Below are 13,154 nucleotides of genomic sequence, written 5' to 3'. Positions count from 1 at the left end.
GTGTAAGGACTATGAGGTAGAGGAAAGGAGGCTCTAGTGACCAGGTTTACCTAATTAGTGAGAGTGCAGGAAAGAACAGAGGCAGAAGAGAACACATTCGGTTTAGGACAAAATTATTTGAAGGTGCCTAAAAAACAAGAAAGTAAAGGTGTCTGGTAAGCAGGTGGGTATGTCACCCTCAATCTTAAAGAGAGGGGAAGTCTGTGCTGGAGCTAGAGGAAAAACTGGAGGGCTCCAAAGAGCAAGTGAGTGAGTCTCAAAGTCCACAGGATCCAGGCGATAAAGGGAGGCGGCGGCCCACCAGCAAGGGGGCAGGAATGATCAGGAAAGGCAAAGAGACGAAAATGGACAGAGCAGGTTTGGGAAAATCGACCAGTTTTAGGTTAAGCAAGGGGTTCACATATGCAGAAGCAGTGAAATATAGCATTAGAGGTTGGGGGGAGGGGGCAGAATGTCACCTCAATTAGAATGTGAAATCCTACGGCAGGACAAGCCTGCACACCTGTATTCTGTGCATTTTGCAGAGTGCTCAAATGTCAGGCCCAAAGATAATAAAGCCTCATTTTTAATATGATGAAGTCTAAATCTATGAAACTGAACTGAGGGTAGGCTAAAGTTTTTACATTTTGTGAAAACACTGAAAATGCATTAATGTAAAAGGATTATGAGACTATTACTAAAAGTCTGTTTAAAATATTTACATGGCCAAGGTTTTAATCATTTTACATTTATACACTTTTAGATATTTACTACTCGACTGAGTTTAATTTAAAAAATATTTTAGCACCTACTGTGGGCAAAGCACAACACATTCAAGAAAGACTTGGAGAGATTATATTCCTGCACATTCCTGCCTGCCTGCAGTGTGGACATCTGACATCTGCAAGGCTTATTCCGATGGAGGCCATATTCATTCTACCATATTGATACTATTAACGTCAACGAGGGAAACTTGCAAAGATTTTTGGTTGGGTGAAATGTAAACTAACCTTTGCAGAAAAAGTGGGATTTGTCAGAAAGATATGGAGAAGGGACTGGGCATTCAGGACCAAGAGAATAACTCAGACAAAAAAATTTGGCTACATCGATTTGAAACCATGTCATGTGCCTCTATAAATTGTATTTTATTTACTACTTAATGGATATTTACAAAAGAGTTGCTTTTCTTCCATGTCTTTTTACACCTCAAATTTATTTGCTAGATAATACTAGTACATGATAAACATTTTTTCAAAAGTTACAAAAAAGCAGATAGTAGGCCAGGCACGGTGGCTCATGCCTGTAATCCTAGCACTCTGGGAGGCCGAGGCAGGAGGATCTCTTGAGGTCAGGAGTTCGAGACCAGCCTGAGCAAGAGCGAGACCCTGTCTCTACTAGAAATAGAAAGAAATTATATGAACAACTAAAAATATATATAGAAAAAATTAGTCGGGCATAGTGGCACATGCCTGTAGTCCCAGCTACTCGGCAGGCTGAGGCAGGAAGATTGCTTGAGCCCAGGAGTTTAAGGTTGCTGTGAGGTAGGCTGATGCCACGGCACTCTAGTCCAGGCAACAGAGTGAGCCTCTGTCTCAAAAAAAAAAAAAAGCAGATAGTGAAAGTTCTCCCTGCTGACCAAATATCTCCAGAGGTATACTTCCTAAGAGAAAACTTCATTTCTTTTCAACTGTTTTAAACTTTAGACTTTCTTCTAATTCTGATTGGCCTTTCCATGATTTAGTGATTCTTAACTAAATACCTAGGATTCTCATTTTCCCATCCACGAATGTTGCACCAAAAACCTTAGTACTCTACAGTGTAGATCAGAGCTCAAGATGCACACAGGAATGCATATTTAAAAGGAAAAGCCTAGACCTTCCCTTTCAGGTAATACTATTAGATCTCCTTTTTATAAGATAGAATTTTCCTCTATATTCTATCAAACTTCTGTTGAGTCAAGCTTATCTAGTGAATGTCTATTTAAAAAGACACACACACACACACACACACACACACACACACACGCACTAGGACCTGGCCTACCTGCAGGTCCTTTGTAATCTAAGATCTTAAATCAGGAAACCAAGGTTGATCGTAGCCACCTTACATATTAATAGACTATCAAGTTAAGTTATATTGTTTAAAACTGTGATCTGCAAAATGGGGTTCATGTTCCCCAAGACAGTGTATAAGGCAATATGTTGGGCGTAGGAAAAAATTAGAACTTGTTTATAATTACTTTTTACTTCTTCCTTTCAAAATTTATGTTGTGGGAAGCTTTAATCATACACATAATAAGTCAATATATTGGTACATGTATAAAATTCACAAAGACATATTGAGAGTGTACACTCAAATATATTTTGCTAATAAGGGCATATAATAAATTTAGAGAATTAAACAGCTCAATATATGAAGTGTTTATTTCTAGAAGTGCTAATCTGGGTAGAATAAACAGAGAAAGCAAATTGCAAAAGCGAGAGCTCAATGCAGGGCTAGACAGCAAATATTTTGAGGGAAAAGTAGGTGCCTTATTTTTTGATATGTGGTTCTTTTCAAGCATGTTACTGCTATAAGAGTTCTTAAAATGAAGTGTATGGTTGAGATGAGACTCTGAAGTTAGACTACCAGGTTCAAATCCTGACTCCACTACTTACTTTGGGGAAGACTAAATGGCACATGTGAAAAGCATCTGTTCAAATGACAACGTGTAAAGCATTGTTCAGCATCTGGTGCATAAGCAGTCAAAAATGTTAACAATAATTATTACTAAATAAAAGGACACCATTTAACAAACATTAGCTTGCTAAAATAATGAAAATGAAACTTCTGAGTCATGTTTTAATTCAACATGACCTTTTGAAAAGATGCCTTTTGGGTGTGACTGAAATGTATTTAAGCAAATGGAAGCTTTTATCCTTTTTTTACTCAAAAAATTCCCCTCAGCATCACTCCCATGAACTATTTTGTCAGGAAACAGCTAATACAAATTAAACAATGTCAGTCCTCAGCCAAACAGATACAGGAAAAACTGTATACAGTATATCTTCTTGGCTTCACTTTTATGTGGAACATGTGTTTATATTTTGACCTTTTGTCTTTTTTTTAAATTAAGAAACATTTTTAAACAGCAGCAACTGGAATGATTTTTTTTTTCCTTTGCAAACATATTAAGCTACACATGGCAGAGCCTATTGCTGAAACATTTATAAATGTTACACCAACTGTGTTTATACTTCTGATTTTTTTTAGATTGTTTTGTTTTCATGTAAGCCATGACCTGAAAATTTTAGCTCAAATTCTTTCCACAAAATAATCACGTAATGAAACAGTCTGAGTCATTTTGAATTTCTGAAACACAAGACTCAAGCTCTTATGAAACAAAGATAATGATCAGCATCATAGTGAGATTTTTATATTGGGGTTTTTTAACTGTCTCAATCACAACTAGACCACATGGATAAGAACAGGACCAAGAACACATCCATCCAACATTCATCCAACTCAGAAAAATTACTGCACTCTTGTTTTGTTCCTATTGTCTCTTCTTAAGCAATTGGTATAAAAATACAGTCTAAGATTAGATTTCACTTCATTGAAAAAGAATCAAAGAGCAAAACAATTGGAAATTCTGAAGACAAAAGTATTTACTTTTCTTTAGCCCAATCTTTTAAACTTTATCTGTCACCTTGATGGAAGACAGAAAGAATTCATATGATGTAAGTTAATACAAATAACACGCAAAATGTTACTGACAGTTCTATGAACAAGACCAAATTTATAAGGCCAAAACCTACTATGTTTGGGTAAGGAACTTCTCTGTCTCTCACCTGCTCCATCTATTAAATGAAATTGATTACATACATATCCGATCTATGAGACAGTCTCTGACAAAAGGATAGTTTCTTAACTAAGGAGAGTAAACTTCAGGGAATAATCATTTCTCATTTCTTAAAACAAGAAAAAAAGGAAGGAGTTGGCTCTCAATAAATATTTGTGCAGTGGGTGAATGAGCACAACATCCTACCTTCCAACTTTCACACATTCCTTCTCCTAGTAGCCATCCCAGATCTCAGGCCCCTTGTGGGGTCCTGTGACTCTCCACACTCCCTGCTCATCACTTCAATCTCCTTCACTGAATCCCTCACCTCGAAATACTCCAACAATCCCCAACCTCCACTGTAAGCCTTCACTATTGTTACTACTCCCTGCAAATGACTTTCTTAATAGGTCATAAATAAACTCCTAATTGATGGATTCAAAGGTCTCCTGTTAGTATTTGCACAGGTGAAAAAAAAAAAAACATTTGTTTTTTTAACACAGCTATGAACAAAATCTTGACAGCTGGAAATTTACTGGAATTCATGGAATTAGATTTGCAACAATAAATAACCGCTCAATATTTACTCCTGTTTCACCCAGACACAGCACATCACTTTATATGCACCCTCAAATGGAAAGCTCGTAACTGTCTTACATAATAGCTAGACAGTTTGATTCTTAAAATAGGTACAAAAATGAAAATATCTAATGCTTCAATTTCTGTTTAGGTGTTTTCATAGCACAGCATCTTTTCAAGGAAGCTTTCACATGTCCCAGTTGTTTTTACTTCTTTCGTACTCCCTCCCCTTCCCCCAGCCCCTCCTGGCCTTTCTCCCTTTACCTCCCTCCTTCCAAAGCCCAAAGTAATAGATGGGTAAGAGTTGAAAGGACACTATTTCAAGTACTTTAATTTCCCAATTTCAACCCCTAAAGCAATCCACCTATACTACTGTTAAAATGAATAATGTTCTTAACTATTCTATTAATACTTTGTCTCTAACTCAAAATATTAGTTACCATCTCTAACTCATAATTATTTTTTAAATCTTCTCTGATACTATTGTTTTATGCTCATAACTAAAATAATGGCTTCAATATTTTAGCCATTGTCATGAATGATGTAATCCATTTCAGGAGGATTTAAAACTATCATGTAAATCTCTAATGGCCAAAGACCATAAAGCCTCATTAATTACAAAATCCTGGAGCTCTCTACAACAAATTAGGAGTTGAAAGGATGTGGATTTTATTACTGTGCAACATAACTTCACATTAAATCCTAAGTAAAACTGCTGCATAAGCTCATTTCCTACTTCATCTCTCCAAAAGTGCAATACTGGATTCATTTCCATAAAATACAATGAAATTGCTATTTTGCAAGAAAAGCATATACTTCTATAAGATTTAATATCAATGAAATCATTTACTTAACATGTTATCAGTGCTTGCCGGGTTCACTGTCATAAGGACCTTATAAATATTAACCCATTTATCCTTGTAAGAAATGAGGGAGGTATTACTGATACCATGTCCATGTTCCTAGCACAGTATTTCATACATAAAAGAAATGTCTGAATTTAAGTTAATCCAAAAAACTAGCTTTCATGAACATTTTTCAAACTGACTAAATTTAAAAGGTTGATGATACATTAAAAAGGTATTTTAACTTTCAGTCAGTTGCACTGACTATAACCACTATATAACTATAACCACTAAAATAAATTTGTTTAGTTGGTGTTGGCCAATGTTGGTGGCCACATTCAATAGGAGACAAAAGCTAACAATTGGCTACTTTGTCCACAATAATTTCGATAAAGGGGAGCCAAATAAATCAGCCAAAGCAATAATTCTTTAAAGCTACAACTACTCTGTACAGTTTCCTGCTATCAATTAGACTATGAACTTAACAGGTAATAGATTGATCCAGACAAGAACATTTTTACAGCAGATTCTTGGGAAGTCAATCTGTCCATTGCCCCTATTGCTTTTGCCACCTCATTTTAGGAAGACCACATAAACCATTTCAGACAGATTTCTGACTTTTTATTCAAGTTCCAATGAAGTTTAGTCCTTCTAATTATGCATTGAACCAATATAAAGAATATTTTCTCAACATTCTCTAAGAAAAGTTCTTCAGACACATGAATAGTCTTCTCAACTCTCCTTGAACCATTCAACTGTTTCTGCTCATGATAAATAACCTTATTTTCTTAATCTCCCACCACCACCATTGCTGTGAGCTCTAACGTTCCAATATTTTGCAAGATTTTAATGATATCTTGTAAATTCTCTATATTCCCTTTGAAATGTAAAAATCAAAGATAAGGTTCTCCAACAAAGTCTAACATAGCACAAAGAGGATTAAGTCATAGTTATCACATGGTAAGTTTAAATTTATATAGCTTTGACATGTTTGTTTTATAAGGTATGGGTCTATATTTTTGGCTTGTGTATCTACTTTGAACTTTAGATCTTTTTCTTCTATAACACAGAAAAATCAGTTCTATATTTTATATTGCCATAATTACTTTTTCTCTCAGGTTTACTGCTCTGCATGTGCCCATATATAATTTACTTTGTTTCTGACCACTTGTCAATTTATCAGAGTAATCTGAATTATATTTACTTCATTTTTAGTTTCAGCAATTCCACTGAAGAAATTACTAAGCAACACAAGATCTCATGATGATGTCTATATAAAACTAGTAATTACCATATACTTTACTCCCAAATGGTACTGATGCAACTCTTTGGCCTACTGTAAACCCTTTCAAGCAATTCTGGGCACAGGGATACTACCCTTTCACAAATGACTTGTCAAGTTTTATTCACTTTTTGTAGAATGGGGAAAAGGGAGGCAGAGTAGATGCCAAGAGGTCTCCATTATAGCCTCTTTCTGGCCTTCAAGAGTTTCCCTCAAAAGGATCACCACAACCACTATCATTCTAACACTTAAAGGTTGCCCTTTTAACCAGAGTTAATAGTAAAGGGTAAGTAATAATTAGAATTGATAAAATCAGAAGAGAATAGGGGATGGATAAGAAAGCTAACAGCAGAGGAAGGGATCCTTTGGAAAGACAGGAAAGAAGTAATGACCACCTTCACCCATCTATTTGGCCTAGTGCCATCAATGGGTGCCTAGTGCTACCTGGCCCTCAAAAATCACCAAACCCTGGACCAGACCACATTTTTCCAACTGACTGCAGGTGCCTGGCTTATGTGACCACATTATGAGGTAAAGATCATAGGCCTGATCCCTACATTAATCAACAGGTACTAGTTTCACCATTGAGAACTTGCCTTTTAACAGTAGCCTCTCATAAATACCATCACTTATGTTAAAGGGATTCATGACAGACGATAAGAACCAATGATGCAAATCCATCGCCATTAGCGGAAAAATAACCAGGAAAACGTGACTTGTGAGTCAGCCTACAGAACAAATATCATTGGGCTTCAAGGTCAGACAGATGAGAGAGTAAGAAACCAGGCTCCACCACTTATTAGTTCCCAGTGTGACCTTAGACAAGTTAATTTTTCAGAGCCTTAAAAATAAAACACATTAAGGGTCTCAATTAGAGCTTGACATACAAGGGATAGGAAGGTTATGCTAGCTCTTGTAACCAGGTAGTTAAGAGACAGGGATGAAGCCAGGCCTACCTGGGTCCCAATCATGATTTTGCAGCACACTACCTGTGAAACATTGGGCAAGTGACAGCCTCTCTTTTCTCATAAAGCTGGGATAAGGAACCACAACATTTAGACAGTACCTAGCACACAGTAATGGCAATAAATGCCAATTATTGCTAATACGACAAAAAGATATTATCATCGCTATCTGATCAATGTTTTTCAAAGTACGGTCAGGGAATTACTGATACCAGAATGATCTGGGATGTCTGTTGAGGAAAAAAGAAAAAAATACCATGTCCCACACAGCCTATTCAAAAAAGCTCTCCAAAAATGGTACCAGGTAATGTTCATTTCTGACTCAAACTTTCTTGAGAGGCATACAAAAATTTAAGAATTATTGATCCAGCAGGTCTTGTGCTGTGTCACAGTAAACTAAGACTTGTGTTTCAATACTTATCCTTTACTATGCCAGAATTACCCAGTATCTGGTGTTTTTGTTATATTTTGGCACTTTTCTGCATGCAGACATTAAACCAATAGGTTTATATTTTTTAGGCTTACTCCTGGTTTTTTCCCTCAACTATTTTGACTTTTTTTCCCCTCCTCTGGCCAGTTTTGTACAACTCCAACCCCCAGAGGGGGTATATATTTAAATGAGTACTAGAAGAAGAAGAAGAGGCCGGGTACCATGGTTCATGCCTGTAATCCTAGCACTCTGGGAGGCTAAGGCAGGAGGACTGCTTGAGCTCAGGAGTTCAAGACCAGCCTGAGCAAGAGTGAGACCTCATCTCTACTAATAATTAAAAAATTAGCCAGCCACGGTGGCATGCACCTGTACAAGTCCCAGCTACTTGAGGGGCTGAGGCAAAAGGATTGCTTGAGCCCAGGAGTTTGAGGTTGCAGTGAGCTATGATGACACTCACTGTATTCCATCCAGGGTGAAAGAGCGAGACTCTGTCGCAAAAAAAAAAAAAAAAAAAGAAGAAGATGTGCTCAAGACCATATGTTGTCTACAAAATCTAAAAAATTACTATCTGGTCCTCTACAAAAGTCTGCCAACCACTCTATAGCCTGTATCTGTCTTTAAACTGTGGGTCTCAAGATAATTTACTTTAAAATAGACAGAACTGATTAAAACAGAAAATATCAAAAAGGACTGCACCTGATAGAAGTACCTGCACTGCTGCCAAAGTTTCAGTTATACATGCAAACATATGTGTCTACTAGATAATGATCAAATTGCATTTGGTTGCAGTCAAAAAGTTTTGAAGTCCTTGTGGATATGGCTGGGGAATAAATAGTACAATCGTTTAACAAGTATTTATTAAAACTCACATTAAGTAATTTTTACAGTAAAAGGTCTCTTGGAGAACATAAAGCCATATAAAATGAACTCAGCTGTTTAGAAGTTAATGGCTTACGTCTTCATTGCAAAATGAAAATTGTATCTCTTCTCTGCACAATATACACAGTCCTAAGTAGAAACTAGAATCATCAATGCAAGTATTTCAAAACCATTATACAAACAAAATATTTTAGTTATTTTAACAACCTATCATTATCGAATATATGTAGGTTCTTTACCAAGTCCCTTAGTTGCTAGTTTCCTTCAATTTGAGAAACAAGTCCTTTTTTTCTTTGTGTGTACACATGTACATGTGTGCACGCATGTAACAGGAGCATAAAAGAAGTATTACATGCCTCTGCCCTTTCTGTGTCACCCATTATTGGCTTCTCCTCATCTATTTAAAATACGTATTCTTTCATCTATCTCTTGTTTCTAGTAAGGAAAGCATTTGATGAAATTCTTGTGCAAAAAGAACAATTAAGACAATGATTACCCTTATCCTGGGAAATACTTAAAAGTCCAAAATTAACATTTTAAGTAACAATCTTCTCTTTTATCTTTACAGAGGTCTAATTTCCAGGGTTTTTGTGCTTGTTTTGGACAAGCTAAAAATACATTAATTTTATAACCCATTTCATCGTGCAATTCTGCAAAGAAAAGAAACATCTTCCTAGGTACATAAAGAAATGAAATGACACTTTAAAATGTTTTCATTACACGAAAGGCACTGCAGACACACAAACCACAAGCACTGTAAATAAATAAAAGCTGGTGCAATGCTGCATGCATGTTTGCCTTACACCACAAAGAAAAAATATTTGCACTCCATGATATTTTAGCTTGGGATACCATAAAAATGGGATTTAGGTATGTTGTGTAAATACAGGAGGCTGTAAATGTGTGTGTCTGTCTGGGTGTGTTAGGGAAAGAGGGGTAGTAAGCAGAAGGGGTGGGACTTCCTAGGAGCAAAAAATTCCTTTTTCTTTCCCATTCATTCTTTCTAGCTTCAGTGTCTGGCACGGTCCTTACAATTACTCACTGGCTTTTCATTCTAAAGACAACCAACAAGCTTTCAGAACTTCCTACAGTGTTTTTTCACACGCTTTAAAAAAAAGACAAAAAACCAAATCATTCAATAGATGTTTTATATAAAAAGCAAGACATTTGCCCATTTCCTCGTTCCAAAGACCTGGTGGGTTTCAGGCTAAATAGGATCCTTTGTTGTGAGCCCAAAAATAACACAACATGGTATTGGCAAATTGGAAAATAACAGATTACTCTATTTCCAAGAATGTCAGAGCTATTACCATAAATTTTGTTCTGCTCCAGTGAGTCCAATTTCATGCTCCTTTTAGTGAATCTACCGTCCTACAACAGTAAACCGAATCAAATTTAACACCCTTCGCCTTTTCTTTTTGGACACTCCATTAATAAATATAAAGGCTGAAAGAAGACGCCAAGTGGGCCAGTTTCCTTTATGCACAATGGTATCCTCCAAGCGAAATATCGCCAACCACAGCGAAAGTTGTCTTTCTAGCAGATGCCCACCCCAAACCGGCCCAGGAAGAGAGGGGGCAGATGGACAGAGGGAACCGTAACCTTTCAGCGCTCCCACCCACAGAGGAGGAGAAGAGGGGGAGGGTATGACAAGAGAGCAGAGTAGGAAGGTGGGCGAGTGGGAGAGACAGAAATGGATGCTGAGGGGGTGGGCGAGATGGGAAGGTAGGGAAGGCTGAGAACGCGGGGAAGAGGAGGGTGAGCAAAGCTGCAGGATTCAGGAGCCAAGGGGGGAACGGTGGTGGGCAGCGAGAGGGTTCGAGGGCGCGAAGGGGGTCCGGTCCTCACCGTTGAACGCCCCTGCGTCTACAGGCGCCGCCTCCTCCTCCTCCCCTTCCTCGGAGTCGGAGTGCACGGACTCCTCAGCGAAGTTGACCCCCTTACTGGGGGTGCCGCCCGCGGCAGCGGCGCCCGCGTCCCCCCAGGTCCTGCCCTCATGGCCGAAGCGCGCGCTGCCTTTGCGCTCGTTCTCCTGCTGCAGGCGCGTGAAGTGCTGCAGCGCGAACTCCAGCAGGTCCGCAGGCTGGTGCCTCAGCACCTCCACCGTGAAGCCCTGCAGCAGCTCCGTCAGTCCCGCCGGGATCTCGATGCTCATCCTGCCTCCGGGGCGGCGGGCGCCTGGGCGCCGCCCTCGCCCCCTCCCCGGTCCGGCCTCGGGCCCCGCGGCTGCCGAGCGAGCGCCAAGGGCGCTAGCGGCGCTACCGGCTGCGAGCGCGGTGCACTGGGCCCCGGCGGCCCGGCTGGCCCGGCCCGCGGCTCCCGGCGCGCAGCTGCTCCGAGCGGCGGCGGCTGAGCGAGCGCGGCCCCGGGAGGGCTGGCAGCATCTCCGACTCCTCCCGCTCCCGCCGCTGCCGCGCCTCTCTGCGCCCGGGCGCCCCGCCCCCGCCCCGCCGCGGCGCGCTGGAGGGGGCGCGGGAGAGCGCGCCCACGTGACCCCCGGAAACCATGGCAACCCCGCCGGCGGGCGCCGCGCACCAGCCGCCCAGACCCCGGCAGGGCGGAGACGCTGGCGGGCGCCGGCGCGCTGGCGGGGAGCGCCGTTCCGACACGCGCCCGGGGCGTGGGGCCAGCGCGGGGCCGCCCCGGTGTCCACCTGTCCGCGTGGCGGGGAGCGGGCGGGCCACTCACACGAATTCCCATACGTCATTCGCCACAGTGAACCCACGCAGAGCTGGTGCCCGCGATTCGTTCTGAAACTTCAGCTTCCGCGTTAGTGGTGGCATTTTATTTTCCTCCTAGAATCTAGTTGCATTGATAGGCTGTTAATGCCTTTTGTTTAAAGTCGTGAACAGTGGTACTGGTCCTCTTTTGGACAAAGCAGTAGTACCCCATTTTTGTGACATCTTTTTCTTTCACCGCATTTTATCCAGCCTTTCCCTATCTATCCTGTTTATGATGTTTTGCCTTACTGATCCTGATACTATTCCATTGTGCGTGCGGTGCATTCACCATTTATTGAGACAAAGGCACCATTTATTGTGAGGCACTTATCAAAGTTAGCTGATGCCCTTCAAACAAGATAGTGCAGAATGAGGCTCTTATTGTTTATTTTAAAACTTTCCATTATGCTCTGAGTGATTTTGAATTGTATCTCCACAAATTGGAATACTTCATTGTAAAAAGAAATAATATTACAAATGGGTGCTTTTAAAGTAGAACTCTTTGAAATGAGGCTTACTCTGCAAATGTTTACAATTTTGAAGTAGAGAAAATTGTCTTTTGTCAATTAAATGCTGTTTACACATTCTTCATTTTCTAAGATGACCATTATCACTGTAAATAAAATACTTTAAGAGCAAGCTCCCTAAGTTACTCTCATTTATCTTTCTACCCACACAAGAGTAAATACATGACTGGAGAAATTCAAAGACTAGAAATCAGAGTTGAAACAAACTAGGCCCTTTTACAAAATGTATCTTGATATTAACCTTTTGTTTATGATCCATCTCTTATTCCCTCCATGAGTGAATGTATTTTTCTATTTCCATTTCTTATCAACCTTATAATAATAATCCAATTATGCATTTAATTATATTTAGATAAACAGTAGTAAAGTGCTTCTAATTGTGTCAAGCATTTTAAAAAGTAAGCTTTTATAAGATACATTGAGTCTCACATGTCACTGCCTGGAGCTCAATATTAGTCAAACTCTCCACCATGAAAGCATTATTAATTTATGGATCTGATAATATAAGATGCATTTGTATTATCTGTCTTCATTTATGATAATATTTGTATTATGATTAGCTTTGCTCGAATGTGCTAGAAAATGCAAACATAGTAGTTGATGATAGAATTTTATTTCTCTGTAATGTCAGTGTAGGTGGTTCAGCATCGGTATGGTGCTCCATGATCAGCAGGGACCCAGGCTCCTTCCAGCTCATTGCTCTGTAATCCTCAGTTTGTGGTCTAAAATGGCACCAGTCATCTCATCGTATTTCAGCTGAGAGGGAAGTGAAAAAGAGAGGAGAACTTACCCTCCCTTCCCCTCCCCCAAACACACACCCTTTACCTCTAAGAAGTTAAATACACCAATTTCTCTTCTATCCTGTTGGCCAGAATTTAGTCAACATGGCCATTCCTGTGGTGTGGCAGATTGCATTTTCCAAAGATGACTGCAACAATATCTCCTATCCCCTGTGCTCTTCTACAGTGTGATCTGGCCACTCCCCCATCATGAGTTGAAGTCTTATTCCACCCCTCACCCCCCCACCCCCCACCCCCACTCCCACTTGAATCTGAATAGCCTTGTAACTCCTTTAACCAATAGACCATGATAGAAGTCAAGCCAGCATAACAGAAGAAGCCAATCCTG

At 39.9% G+C, this 13,154-nt stretch overlaps 1 protein-coding gene across 1 annotated transcript in view; it reads right to left on the bottom strand.

Annotated features, from left to right (window-relative positions):
• PRKAR2B (protein kinase cAMP-dependent type II regulatory subunit beta) overlaps window positions 1-11,135 on the bottom strand; it is an 86,348-nt gene extending 75,213 nt beyond the window's left edge. The window contains exon 1 of the mRNA XM_069461849.1: window positions 10,628-11,135. Within this exon, the coding sequence (XP_069317950.1) occupies window positions 10,628-10,934 (307 nt within the window). The 5' untranslated portion in view covers window positions 10,935-11,135. The remainder of the gene's footprint in view (window positions 1-10,627) is intronic.
• Window positions 11,136-13,154: the final 2,019 nt, after the last annotated feature.

The sequence above is a fragment of the Eulemur rufifrons genome, chromosome 29 (assembly GCF_041146395.1).
Source record: "Eulemur rufifrons isolate Redbay chromosome 29, OSU_ERuf_1, whole genome shotgun sequence".
In the NCBI taxonomy this organism is placed as follows: domain Eukaryota; kingdom Metazoa; phylum Chordata; class Mammalia; order Primates; family Lemuridae; genus Eulemur; species Eulemur rufifrons.
This window is presented reverse-complemented; position numbering and strand designations above follow the sequence as displayed.